Source organism: Sebastes umbrosus, chromosome 6 (genome assembly GCF_015220745.1).
Source record: "Sebastes umbrosus isolate fSebUmb1 chromosome 6, fSebUmb1.pri, whole genome shotgun sequence".
In the NCBI taxonomy this organism is placed as follows: domain Eukaryota; kingdom Metazoa; phylum Chordata; class Actinopteri; order Perciformes; family Sebastidae; genus Sebastes; species Sebastes umbrosus.
In genome coordinates, this window is record NC_051274.1 from 4,869,869 (window position 1) to 4,884,909 (window position 15,041).

General features: G+C 40.8%; 1 protein-coding gene across 1 annotated transcript in view; it reads right to left on the bottom strand.

The window, feature by feature from the left end:
* Positions 1–83: 83 nt before the first annotated feature.
* hdac7a (histone deacetylase 7a) overlaps positions 84–15,041 on the bottom strand; it is an 88,831-nt gene continuing 73,873 nt past the window's right edge. Inside the window, 9 exon segments of the mRNA XM_037772781.1 lie at positions 84–1,964; positions 2,075–2,213; positions 3,306–3,387; positions 3,890–4,023; positions 4,443–4,561; positions 12,197–12,294; positions 13,012–13,131; positions 13,263–13,350; positions 14,524–14,579. Of these exon segments, the coding sequence (XP_037628709.1) occupies positions 1,922–1,964; positions 2,075–2,213; positions 3,306–3,387; positions 3,890–4,023; positions 4,443–4,561; positions 12,197–12,294; positions 13,012–13,131; positions 13,263–13,350; positions 14,524–14,579 (879 nt within the window). The 3' untranslated portion in view covers positions 84–1,921.

A 15,041-nucleotide genomic window follows, 5' to 3' on the forward strand; every position in this document is an offset into this window, starting at 1 on the left:
TGGTCATCGAAAGCCTTTAAACTGGTCAAACCTAGCGTGCATGAGAAAGGGATTTCAACAAAAAACCTCCAAACTAAGAAACATGATCTTGTTATTTTTTACTTTTGGAATGCAGAGCCCTTACATGCCCCTATAGCAGGGCAGTCAGAAAATTCTTCCAAATGAATAAGCAACTTCTTCAAACATCAGCGTAGATGACGGACCGACATGTTTAGCATGGCATCGTCTAGGTTGATTGTAACGTGACAAGAAGAGCATGAAGCAAGGTGAGCAACAAGAGAGCATGACTGCTATACTGAGCACAGCTGCAGAGAAGAGTCTGATACGGAAAAAACAACTCACTTCCAAACAAAACACAATGCTTTAGTTTCCTTAATTAGACTGTGATGAAGCCTGAAACTGTTTTAAGATAATGAAGAAGACATTCAAACCAGGCTAGTCATCAAAATAAACAGTAAACACAAGTCTGCATATATGATGTTCACCTATATCCACAGGTTCAAACGTTGTCTTTTAAAAGCAGAGTCACTGTAAGAGCAGTATCCATACCGGTCCCTTGTGTTGCTCCCATACAGTCCCGTTGCCAAGTGCCGGCTGTATTAAGGCAGTTTTCTTTGGGTGATGTCCATTAAGTGCATTAACATTATTGCTACTAGAACAATACAATGGTCCTCAGTGGTGCCACGGTGGAATGAACGCTCCTTTAGTCTCAGATATAAACAATAATATACAGTAATCAATACTAGTGGTACATCGACAGTTCATCATTGCTCTGTACATGTGTGTGTAGGTATGTGTATGTGCATGTGTATGTGTGTGCATCTAAGACACTGAACAGCAGTGAAAAATAATCCTGCTCGTAAAATCTTGCCTACTTTTTCGGATTAACTTCATAGGAAATGCAACTCGACAGTATTTCGGCCAATAGAGTGAGTCAGAGACTTCATAAGACATCTCAGATGAAGAGCGGGAAAAATAATAGCAAACACAATTTCATCCAAATCTTCAAAAAACTATTAAATAACCTACAGAGAGGAGTTTCTTTTTTTTTATATCCCAGAGCTTTGGAATTTCTTATGGTTCACATTATGGAATGAACAGTGCAATAAAACAACAAGGACATTTGCCTTTTTTCTTTGTTTCTACAAAACCACAGATGTCCATTGTGTGTCTTCATTTTCTCTCTTCCCTCTCCCTCGAGTTCTTTGTTGTCTTCTTTTAGTGGTTAAACGGCATGTAATGACATCATTAAAACAGACAATCTCCATGTCTTATTTTCTTTCCTTTGTGACGTGGCCACATCTTCTTGTTGATATTCTTGCATCCATCAAGTACACGCTTTTACCTGATGTCATAGGTTCATTCTGCTAAAGTGGCAGAAGAGAAAGTAATTTATGATCCAAAGTCTCTTCCTTCTGAAACCTGTTGGTCCTAACGTTAAGGCAAAGTTAAGGCAACAAAACAGCTGCTGGTACATAGTGCTTCAAGAGGATTCAGAGCTGCATCTGAATTCTGTCTGTTCCTATATATAAGGTCTGTGTGTCACAGAGCTGCTGTGGCGCTGGACCTCTCAACACACACAAAATCCAATGTCAGTCAGGAGACATGAAAAGTATTAAAAGGTCGTCTTGTATTGCTCTTTGGTGAGGTTTCAGAAGGTTTCCCGGCTGCAGGTAGTGCTGCTGGCGTCAGCTGAGTGGTTACCAGCATTGAGGTGCTCGTACTGCAGGTCTGTAGAGGCTCAGCGTTGTGTGTTGATGGATGTCCATGTGTGTTTGTGAATAAGGCAGATGGGTGGGGCTCAGTGGCATTACAAACGTGCCCCCCTTCATGGTCGTGTGACAAATGCGAGAGATCCGAGGCTACAGGTGGGGCCCCAAATCCTGAAAGTGAGTTCTGTGAGGTGATTGGTTGGATTCTTCTACATGGAGTCGCTGTCGTGCTCCATTGGCTCGTCAGAGAGGCTGGAGGAAAAAGGGTGAAAAACAGAAGTGAGTGGAGAGCTGAGTGTGCCAACATGAAGCGTAATTTTTATCTTTGCTTGGTGTGTATGTTTATGTGTGTGCCTCTGTACCTTTTGTTGGAAAGGACTCCCACAGAGAGCGAGGCCAGAGCATTGACAGCATCTGTTTCCTCACAGTCTCTTCTTTGCGCGGCCAGGTAGGACAGACCCACTGATCCACTGTAAGCCTTTAAACTCTGCCAGTATTGACCTGCAACAACCACATACAGTACATACAGGTTACTGGTGTTACCATGCAAAAACAGCACACGGATGTGGATCCTGTTCTCATCTCAGTATCATATCCCGGAGGCCCCTTCTCATTCCCAGGGCGTGAAATACAGAGCCTTTGTCACGGACGTCGGCGTCTTGTACCACCGCACAAGGCACCCTTTAGCGCCGATATGAAACACAGTGGGTGTTACAGTTACTATAATGTAAATCCATCTGCAGCAACAGTAAACACTCAGAGAAAGTGCGCTGGGAGTGTGGTAGTGGACGTAGTTTAAAGAGCGAAAATATGGGCGGGAAGGGAGGTGGATGGGTCCAACAAACACAGGCTTTCATCCAGGAGAACGCTTTTTGTGTCCCGTGCGTTAAGTTTCACTTTCACGTTACATTCAGCTGTTCGTTCATGTCCCGTGTTCACAACGTTCGGTGTAATTTTCACTGTACAAACGTAGGAGTTTTAAGCCCAACCATGTAGGGCTGGGCAATATATCAATATTATATTGATATTGTGATATGAGACTAGACTAAGTGTTGTCTTTTCCTGGTTTTAAAGGCTGCATTACAGTAAAGTGATGTCATTTTCTGAACTTACCAGACTGTTCTAGCTGTTCTATTATTTGCCGTTACTCACTTAGTCATTTATCAAAAATCTCATTGTGTATATATTTTGTGATATCACCAAAGTTCAACCCTACAATATCGTCACAATATCGATATCAAGGTATTTGGTGAAAAATATTGTGATATTTGATTTTCTCCATATCTCCCAGTCCTACAACTATGTAGTACCTAAACCTAGCTATAGTGGATTCGTTGTTTAATCCTAAAGTGACTGCAAGGGTAAGTATAGCTGTTTTGATGGCAAAAATAAAGTGACGCCAAAGGGTGTGACAAAGCGGTGGTATGTGACCAGTTGTGATGAGAACGTGTTGGTTGATTACAATAGTAAGAAGAAGGCACAAAAGGGAAAGAATGAAAATGACACTCAGGTGACTTTCACAAGATAAATAAAAGGTAAAAAAATTACCACACACAAAGAAGAATAATTGAATAAAATGTAAGTGCTGCTCACTCTGTATCTGTATGACGGTCTGAAGGGAGCGGACTGCGTTAGCGTTGGGCTTCTGGAGCAGGACTTCTTCTGGCAGTGGGTCCTACAGGTCAGAGAGGCAGCCATGAAGACAATGAAATTACCTTTAATGTAGTATTTTTTCAGTGGTTAAATGCTTGGTTAAGAAGTGACTGAAGAGATATGGTAAAAAATAGTGTAAACCTATAACAAAACAACAAGAAATACTTTTATTAAAATTGTTAATTTCCTGTCAGTAAAATACAGATATCTCCTGAGTCCATACAAAAATTTAAAAGTTTTTTTTTTTTTTTTTACAGTAGGTTGTATTACAATATACTATGTGTCCATGAGTTAAAATTACTATTATTTTCTATATTAAGGAGAAAAATAACATAAATTTGGCTTGGAAGTTTCCATGCTGTTGTGTCCAACCTTTCCAAACCCTCTGATAGTCCACAAATACAAATTCCAATAACCCTGGAAAGCATTTGAGCACTGAATATAGATGCCTCCCTCATTTGTTGGGGAAACAGATAACCCTAAAGTAGATGTAAAAATAAGTCCATTACCCAGCAGCAGCTTACCTGTATGTCCAGGAGTGCACTGACACAGGCCTCAGATGCGTCACAGATAGCTGTGAGGTCATGACCTCCCTCAAGGGACAAAACCACACGACCCCCTGCTAGAGACATCAGCTGGCTGGTCAGGAAGCTGAAACCTGAGGTCGACACACACAGAAGTGTTAACATGAAGTATGAACCGTGCGAAAGCCAACCAGAATACAACTTCATCGTCATGAGACCACTGACTGTAAGACTTACCAAAACGTGATTTGCTATAATTTCCGATACTCTATGAAAAACGTATATTTTTACCTTGTGGATCCTCCCACAGCAACGTACCAACTAGTAATTTACTGTAATTATGGTTACATCAGGGATGCAGTGAGGTACGGTAGAAGAACAACTCCTTCTCTTTGGTCCATGCTTGACAGGAGCTGTAATAATCTATTAATATCTCTAAATACCCACACGATCATAAAGTAAAGTTCTTATTGGCACCCCTTTGCTGAAAACGAGACCCTGAGGTAAAGACTGGAGGACAGACTGTTCAGTCTGTGGTGGAGAACTGGCTTACATTTGGCGGAGACCTTGTACCCTCCCAGAGGAGCGGGGTTGCCCTCTGCGGCATCAAACCCAGCCGACACCAGAACGACGTCCGGGGAGAACTCCTGGGCGATGGGCATCACCACAGACCTGTAGGGACACAAACACACAGGACACTGTAACGTCAGGGGACGTCTGTGTTGTTGCAGTTCTTACTGGTTGCCAATAGAGGCTGATCTCTTAAAAACGATAACGGCAATGTGTAATTTAATTTTTTCATTTTTACCACTATGCATGCTAATGAAAATACTGCCACGTAATATCTGATCTAATGCAGGTTTGTGTGATCCCTGGCTGTAACATGCACCTGTTGTTTTATAATAACACAATAAAGAAGTCAGAAACACGGTGCTGCATTGACAAACAAAATCTGACAATTTAAATTACGTGTTTCTTGTAGTTTTTTCCCTGATAAGCGCATATATGAGCCTTAAAGAGGACCTATTATGCTTATTTTCAGGTTCATACTTGTATTGTGGGTTTCTACTAGAACATGTTAACATGCTTTAATATTCAGAAAACACTTTACTTTTCTCACACTGGCTGTGCTGCAGCACCTCTTCTCACCCTCTGTCTGAAACGCTCTGTTTGAGCTCCTGCCCCGCCCCTCCCTCCCGAAAAGCCCAGTCTGCTCTGATTGGTCAGCTGGCCCTCTGCTGTGATTGGTCAATCAAACCAAACTCTTTGGATTCCCCTACAGCTCCGCTCTAACTAGCTTTGTTTGAGGGTGTGCAAATGTGTTACTTTGTGACATCACCATGTTACGGTAAAAAAAAGGCGGGACTTGAAGCGCGGCGTTTCAGGTGGTTCAGGAGCAGTGTTTCTGTGGGGGAGAGTAACTCCCTTTGGCGTGGACCTTGGGCTTTGCAACTTTGCAGCCCTTTTACATGCACAAAAATTATATAACACAGTAGAGGAAAGAGAAAAAGCACAAACGCATAATGGGTCCCCTTTAAATTATATAGTTAAACCCAAAGAATAGAAGGAGAGGAAATTGGTCTTTTTCTTTAGAGTCACATTATAAATAACAACAGAAGAACACTGCAGAGTATAGTTAGGAAGGGAGAGTTCCTACACAAGCCTCAATGACAACTTATGAAATCTGATTTTAAAAATCAACACTATGCCAGTGATTCTACCCGTTGGCACTCCGGAGAGGTTTAACACGTAGTTCTGGAAAACTGTTTAAAAGCTCAATCTCTGCAGTCAAAACCTGTCAACTTGGAGCAACTGTCAAAAAAATCAACGCTTACTACTGTAACACTGAAAGAAAACTCGGTCAAAACAGAGTATATGTCTGGACTGTTCTACGGTCAGTCTGTGAATTTGTGGCTAAATTGTTACACAAATAGTCAGTGGTCATGTCTATAATGTTAAATCCAGCGGTACATGTCCACCAGGTCCGGTGAGGACACTAGGGGACGCACTGCTCCACTCAACTGGCCATTCAAGCGGTGACGTACCCTATTGTTGAATGCACCTGATTGGTCCCTGGTTTTCTGCTCGCCATTTCAAACAGGAAACAACATGGTGGCCTGCTCGTAAACTTTCTGTTATTCCGTCTAAACAATCCACCAAAATCTACTTCTGAAAATGTTTTAAGTGAGAAATAGGCTATGCCACTATGACACTGAATCTCATTTCATTTTATAACTAGATCTCCTAGTTCGACAGCTATGTCCAAGTTTTGCAATCCGGACGCGTCCCGCTGGACGGGCTCTTTTGCATAAAGGACTGTTCCAGCCTTTTCATTTTGAAAGAGCAACGGCCAATGAGGAACCTCCAACACTCGGCCGACCAATCGTGTAACTTCATCGCTCAGTAAGTCATTCTTTGAGAGACTTTTACGTTTGTAGGGCTGGCCCTCTGCAGTCCAGCCAGAAAGTACTGTGGACATGGTGTCAAATTACTGTTGGCATAGCAAAATGTGTTTGCGTTGGATGGGAGAGAAAATAAGTCAAATCTGGACTACGGTTAATAAGTCACTGATCGATAGGCTTAACTTGGATTTATTTCATTAGTTTGCTCATGAAGACTGTTCCTAATATTCAGCAAAATGTAGCCCGTTTTCAAATAGAACTGGGCATTTCCAGTCCCCTGGAAATGACAAATATTCATGATTAAATCTAAAAAAGTCATTAACATGACAAGTGAAACCACGGTTTGGCTGATCCCAGACTCAGCAGCTCCAACAGAGCTGACAATGGACTATTGTTTCTCCGTTGGACAAGCTGCACAGCCTCGAGTAAAACAAAGTCTGCTTGACAAAGTCAAATTGTTTTGTCAGCTCTTATACCGTAGCTGCTCGGCGTTGTTTGTGGACTTCAAACAGATGAAGGTTCCCTTAATGCTATTGTTGTTAGGACGAGAGCGGTGCCGTCCCGAGGCGGAGGGAGGCTCAGCTCTGCGGCACGATGCTGTCGGCGGAGTTCAAAGCCGGAGTGTGTGAGTCTGTTTCCCATTAGAGGCTTGTCACTCTCCTCACGTCATTGACAACACAGAGAAAAAGAGGAAAAACAGTCCATCTGGGATCCATTTACCTTCATTATTGTGCCTGGGGACTTTGGAGACCCCCTCCCTCCCTCCCCTTCATACACATACACACACATACAGTACATTCAAGCACACACGCACATATCCAAACACATACTGCTGTCATGACTGCATACAGATGGACAACATGAGCTCATAGACAAAAATGAGGACGCACGGAGATAAAGAACGCACAAACACATTCCAGCATATGCACGCAAATACACAACAAAAAGACGTACACAACACATGGATTGAGTTTCACACACGTACAGACGCAAACACACGCAGCAGGAAATGATCCTACCGCGCCATCCTGTTGGTGGTGTTTTAAGTTTTGATTCATTGAATAATTTCAATCCATAAAATCTTTACCATAGTCACGTGGATGTGAGAGCAGAGCGTGCACACACTCTCTACTCACACAAACACACACACACCTAACCGCAAAGCCCAACCCCACCTCCCCTGTAGACCCATTAAAGCTGCCACGCTCCCCCCAGAGAGAGTAACTACAGACAAACTAATGGAAAGATGGAGGGAAGGAGGGAGGGCGGGTTGGACGCTTATTAAAGATCAATCAAGGGAGGAGAGGAAGAGGGAGAACGTGTGTGTGTGTGTGTGTGTGTGTGTATGTTGGGGGGGTGTTGGTGAGGGTCACGGATGATGGAAAAGAAGGGGGTGAGAGTGAAGGATAAGGTGAAAATATCTGAAGCACTCGCAAACTTTAACCCATAAAATGTATTTCCATTCAATGACTTATCCACTGAATGTATTTTTTTTCCACAGACCATTCAACATTTGCAAGCGTTATTAATTACGAAAGAGGGTGCATGGTGTGTAAGTAGTGGGTGGGGGACTTTTAGATTTTTTTCTTTGACCATGAAAGGAAAAATACTCTTTTGGAGTTGTTAAGGCAAAGTGCCTCCACATCAGGGCCTAAAAAGAGATTATGCGAACCGACAGGCTAATCATAATAATTGTTATTAATTCCCACAAGATATTTCCTTTCGACAACTGCTCAAAATATCACCATCTATTACTTCTCAGTAAATGCAGTTCAGTTATTTACTTATTCTGCACCTCTGCTCTTAACATATTAATTAATGGACAGCTCTGTTCTGGCCTGTAAAGCTCATTGAGATGTTGTATCTGATATTGGACTACATAATTAAACTGTACTACTGGTGGCCTACCTTGAAGCCCCCCCCCCCCCTACTCGTATCTAAGAAAAGTTGAGCCCCCCCCAACGTCATCTCCCTAAAAAACCTTGAACAAAATCCTCTATTTGGATAAAGTGATTCAGTGTTTAAATTAGTCTGTTTTTATAAATCAACTTTCTTTAATACTCGTTAGGTTCGTCAAAGTGACGTCTTGACGAATTTGTCAAGCGAATGCAGATACATAATATGATCTCTTTTTAAACAACTTAAATAATTTACTATATTACTGTTGGAGCCGAATCGATTTTTTTTTATTGTGGTTAAATAAATGTAATTTGTGGAGTTGTCATACAGGTGCCTCGCTTTGTGTGTCAAGCTGGAGAGCCAATAGGTTCTTGACCGCAGTGAAAATGTTGTTTTTGAAAGGCTAAATGCCAACAAATATGGATTGAAGCTGAATATTTCGTTAGTTTTTGCTACTAAGGAGCAAAGTAATATATCTTTTTTAATAGTTTTATGTACAGACTATTGTATAAATTATCCAGTAAGCGTGTTATTACGATTTTAGTAATACACGAGCAAATCTAATTTTGACAACTTCAGAGCAGACAAATCCTGGCACACCCCTTGCGATCTTTGGCGCCCTCCTAAGTGGGGCCCGGACCCCAGGTTGGGAACCACTGGCCTTGGTGGCTAAGACGCTGACCATGTCATCACAATGTCCTCCGTTCAAGTCCACCTTCATGTCATTCCCTCTCTCTCTTCCCACATTTCCTGTCATATGTTTCACTCTGTACTAGCTAATAAAAGCAGAGTGTGACCCAGAAATACTGACTCATGTCTGGTTCCTTCTCTCTCGTCCATATAAAAAGGCACAGATTCTGTTTTTACTGCATTGGTAGAAATGTGAGTTTCACCTGGAATCTGTGATCCCAACTCTCACATCACATCTTAAAATGAGCATCATTTTCTAAAACTTAGCAGACAATTTTTGGAAAACTTTTGATGTGGTGAACGGTCACCATCTGGGGCTCCAGGCAGATTGAAACAAACAGAATTACTTTCTGTTGTGAGAATTTCTTTTTATTCGGTCCAGATCTGAATATCAGGCCATACGATTGACATTATGTAATAAAACAGATACTTTGAATCAGTTTTGTTGTTCCCATTGAACTTGAGGAGGCACGTCCCGTTAAATCTGATTACTTTGGAGACTGGTTCAACTCAATTTTGTCATTGAATACGTTTCAAAACATTTCATGTTTTAAATTTGACAAAATATATATATATATATATATATATATATTGTATTTTATCATGACTTACTCTTTGAGTCCTCAAGAGAACACAGAAACTCCACAATGTCCCAAACTTTAAGGAGGTCTCTCACCATGAAAACAAAACACTGAAGCCAGCATTAGTTCACTGCGCTCACAACTTTTGCTGCTCAGTTCTGATGTTAAGGAACAAACAGGGAGGGACAGATTTAAATCTAAATTATGAGCAGATGGATCTGCATGAATCCAGCCAGATGAATACTAGACATTTTCTCTTGTATACCAAATGCTTTTACTAACCCCTATACATAAATCTAATCTAATCTAACCATCCGTGCACAGCTTGCAAGTACATTGTGAGTGTTGGTAAAATTGAAAATGTCACTGCCATGGAGGTGAACTGTTCCCCCTCAAAAACACTGGGCGCACAAACCCCCTGCTTTGAATTATTCTCATAGGAAATTCTGTTGCTCTACTCCACAGAAAGGTCAGAGGTCAGGGTCAGGCTACAAATAGGCAGTCCCGGAGCTGGCAGTGTATTGCTCAAGAACACTTAAGAAGGTTCAAAATGTACTTTAAAGGGCGATTTTTCAAGTATTTAATACTCTTATCAAAATGGGAGAGGGCAAATATGCTGCTTTATGCAAATTTCTGTATATATTTGTTATTGGAAATCAATTAACAACACAAAACAATGACAAATATTGTCCAGAAACCCTCACAGGTACTGCATTTAGCACAAAAAATATGCTAAAATCATAACGTGGCAAACTGCAGCCCAACAGAGGCAACTTCAGCTGTCAGTGTGTCAGTGTGCTGACTTGACTATGACTTGCCCCAAACTGCATGTGATTATCATAAAGTGGGCATGTCTGTAAAGAGGAGACCCGTGGGTACCCATAGAGCCCATTTACATTCACTGATCTTGAGGTCAGAGGTCAAGGGACCCCTTTCAAAATGGCCATGTCAGTTTTTCCTCGCCAAAATTTACCCTAATTATGAAGCGTTATTTACTATTCTTCCTGATAAGCTAGTATGACATGGTTGGTGCTGTAGCTTTAAAACTGAGCCCGCTACAATCGTAAAATTCTCAAGTTGCGTTAATGCGTTAAAGAAATTAGCAACGCTAAAACTAATTTGCATTAACGCTTTGTTATTGCGTTAACTTTGAAAGCCCTACTGAAAACAGAAAAAGGTTTTTGCCATGATTAACATACTAAATTCCTTTTTTCATCTGTGAAACGGATGGGGGAAAACGTTTTGCCAGGTGTTTGTTGTTGTACATCTTTTCGTCCAGGTGAGATTTAATTTACATATCTTGTTAAGCTTTTAGTCCTATCTAGAGCATGGGGAAGTGGTGCACTTCATCCTATTGTGGGTAAAATTAGTATTACAACAACAAACACTTAAAAAACAGATGTGAAAAAAAGAAATGATCCTGGCAAAACTTTTTTTCCCACCTGTTTCATAGATGAATAAAAAAAAATTAAGGAACTTAAAAAGATTATCATGGCAAAAACGTTTTTCACCTGTTCTTAACTCATAAACACAGGAGAGAAAATAATTCAGATCAGACTTAGAAAATGGATCACCAGGTTTTTTCTTTCACATGCCTCTCAGGGCTTCTGTATGTTTGTGTGTGAGTGCTTGAATGTTTGAACTTGTGTGTTTGTGCTCAAGCACTGTGCACAATTTCCCCCCCTTATGTCTGCGACTTTTCCAGTAACCTTGCGGTTGTCACAGTTTCCTTTGGGTTGGATGCACCAGACAACCAAAAAGCCCACACTACTGAAACTTTATTGGTGCTGAACACCGTCTGATGACAATTATTCAACCCACGAGCAGGAAGCAACGACCCGCAGTCTGTCAGACGTAAGACCTGGAGACCATTTACTGCAAAGTATCTGAAGTTATTGGAAACAGGGAGTGCCAGACACATGCTCTCCAAATGAGGAAGATTATTAATTTACGCAAGTAATACGTCAGAGGTGATGTGAAGTGGAGCCTCTGATCAGCTTACGTATGTTTGTTGTGGCTCGGTGTAAAGAGAAACTGTCTTATTACAGCTCCACTGAATATCCTTATCCTGATCAATACAAACTGGAACACAGCTGGTGGCCAAACTATTGGGACAGTGAACCAACTTGGACTTTTCTGTCTGTTGCCTAATCTACTCGATTTCACATCCAAGACACAGAGATAACTATCTGTTTTCAATATGTATTGGGCTAACCTTTAGGGCATGCTGAAACCGAATAAATATCTATTTTAGCTCACTTTCTCTACATGATAATATCTCTATATCAGAAATAATTTGCAGGATACCATATATGATAAAATGGGTAAAACAACAAAGCATGATTCAGCCATTCCAGACTTTCTGTTGTGTACAGTATAACAGATATATTATGTGTTGAATATGAGAACCAGTAGCGTACAATAGTCTGTAGAAAGTGTCTCTACATTTCTGTGGGAAGTACCACAACATACAAACGGGTGACAAATTTAAACTAAAAATTTGTAAGTGGAAAAATACAATAAATACAGATACTTCAATAAAAGGCAAGACGGTCGCTGTATGTTTTCTAGTATGATAATGATGTGAATCAGAAGCTATATCCTTTTCAGTAAGCAGATCTCAACCCAAATGAACACCTATGGGAGATTGTGGAGCAACATGGGATGGTGTTCATCCCAGTAGAGTTCCAGACACTTCATGCCAGGAAGCATCGATGTTGTTCAGGAGGATCTACCTGAATGCAGCGATGTACTCAGCATCCCCCATGGGTGGGTCCAGTCCTCCTGTCCACGCCACATTCACATTGAAGCCCTCGCCTGCTCCAGAACCAACCTAAACCCCAAAATAGTTGCATTTCAGTCATGCGTTGCCATTTTTCAGAAAAAAATCTGCAGTGTATTTGTCACAAGTCAAACTGTAATATCAAGGGATTAGGGCTTGTCCATAGTTAATCGTGATTAATTGCAAATTAAACACACATATTTTTCTGTTCAAATGTACCTTTAAGGGAGATTTGTCAAGTATTTAATACTCTTATCAACATGGGAGTGGGCAAATATGCTGCTTTATGCGAATGTATGTAAATATGTATTATTGGAAATCAATTAACAACACAAAACAATGACAAATATTGTCCAAAAACTGTATTTAGCATAAAAAGTATGCTGAAATCATAACATGGCAAACTCAAGCTCAACAGGCAACAAAAGATACCCATAGAACCCATTTTCATTCACATATCTTGAGGTCAGAGGTCAAGGGACCCCTCTGAAAATGGCCATTACATTTTTTTCTCGCCAAAATTTAGCGTAACTTAGCCTCCTTCACAACAAACTAGTATGCTAGTAGATTCCTTAGGTTTTCTAGTTTCATATAATGCCAGTATCTTCACTCTAGCTTTCAAACTGAGCCCGCTACAACCTAAAAATCGCAAGTTGCATTAAATTAGTGTCGTTAAAACAAATTTGCTTTAACGCGTTGTTATCGCTTTAACTTTGACAACCCTTCAAGGAATACAATGGACTACAATGTGGCCTGGACGTCACCCACCTCAGCTGGCGACCCACTGCCAGGGAAGAAGTTTCCATCGTCATAGCGATGAAGTGAGATGTAGAGAATGCTGGGGTCGCTGTAGAACACTTCCTGGGTGCCATTACCATGGTGAACGTCCTAGCAATAGGATGAGGGACGACATATGTATATTATACATGGCAATACCACAAGAGATAAATTCACTATTGAATATCGCAGACACATAGTGAAAAAACCTGCATGAGGCCGGAAATAACAAACCATCTTACCCAGTCAACAATGAGGATCTTGCTGACGCTGAGCTTGTGTTGGAGCTGCTTGGCGGCTATGGCCACGGAATTGAAGTAACAGAAACCCCTGATAGACACAGATAGAGAGGATGAAACAGAGGTTTAAAGACAGTTCTGAAGGAAGGAAAAACATTTAAAAAATCGATCAGACAGCTGTAGCTGTTGATCAGACAGTGAGAGTCCTCACTAAGACCAAGAAAGTGGATCATATCAGTCCAGTTCTGAGGTCTCTACAGTGGTTCTCTGTCTCTCAGAGAATTGATTTCAAAATAAACCTGCTGGTTTACAAAGCACTAAATGGTTTAGGGCCAAAATATATTTCTGATCTTCTGCTGTGTTATGAACCATCCAGACCTCTCAGGTCATCTGGATCAGGTCTGCTTAGTGTCCCCAGAGTCAGAACTAAACATGCAGAAGCAGCGTTCAGTTTTTATGCACCAAATATTTGGAACAAGCTCCCAGAAACCTGCAGGACCGCTCCAACTCTCACTTATTTTAAATCAAAGCTTAAAACGTGCCTGTTTGCTGGTGCCTTTTATTAAACCAGATAATGATCTTATACTGCACTAGAGCTTATACTCGTGTGTGTTATACTCTATTTTAGCTTCTATCCTAGCTTTTATTTTTTGCTTGTTTTTATTTTCTAATCTTTAATGTTTTTATAACTGTTTTAATGATGTCTTAATGTTCTTTTGCACTTTGTCGTAATGTTCTTGAATGTTTATGTAAAGCACTTTGAATTGCCCTGTTGCTGAAATGTGCTCTACACTTGCCTTTAACTGACAAGAAGAAATGCTGAGTGTCTCCTTTAGTTCTTGAGTGATGTACAGTCATCGGGAATAAAAGACTTCTTATACGTGTTCCGCTTGTTCATGAGAGCATCTGCTAATGTATACTGTATGTCAGAAATGTAAAATTGCAAACAGTACAGAATCTGCACAGGACTGAGCTCAGGATAAATGAGAAGACGATGAGTAGTCCAAGCATCCGTACAACAGAAAAACAACATACACAAAAAAAAAATTAATCTTCCTTATTTTGTCCCTTTTGTTTTCTCTCTGTCACTTCATATATATCCTCCACAGAGAAGCTGCTGACAGTGCAGCAAGAAGAAGGAAACTCACTCTGGTCAGGCTGAGCATGACACATGCACACACACACAACATACACACATGCACACACACGCACACACACACACACACACACACACACACACACACTCACACACACACGTACTTACATTGGATTAGAGGGGTCTGCGTGATGCCCCGGCGGCCTGACCACAGCAAAGCCGTTCTGTACAGAAGAAGACGCTATTAATCAGTGTTTCAGTGGATATGACTAACTTTAAGTGTACTGTTTCAAAGTTATAGGCTTTCATAATGTACAGGACTAGAACAGTTTTGGCACACGTACATGAAGAAAACTCTTCCTTAAAAGGCACAATCCCACTGCCAAAATTAAAAACCTGTCATTTAGAAATTGATAGACCAGTCTCTAACATAACACTAGACATGAACTAATGTTTCCTGGTTCGTGTAAGGTTTGTTGACATCAGCACTGCTTGTATTTATAACAGTAAAGTAGCTTTATGATCACGTTCTTCAATGATACAACTGAAAGCATTGCTATCTAATGTAATAACAAATGACTTATTTGGACTTTAAATCCAGTATAAATATTCTAGACACATGATGTGGGTTCTTTGTTATTTTTGGGGGGTTCACACATATGGAGGAAGGAACCTGCCAAAATAAG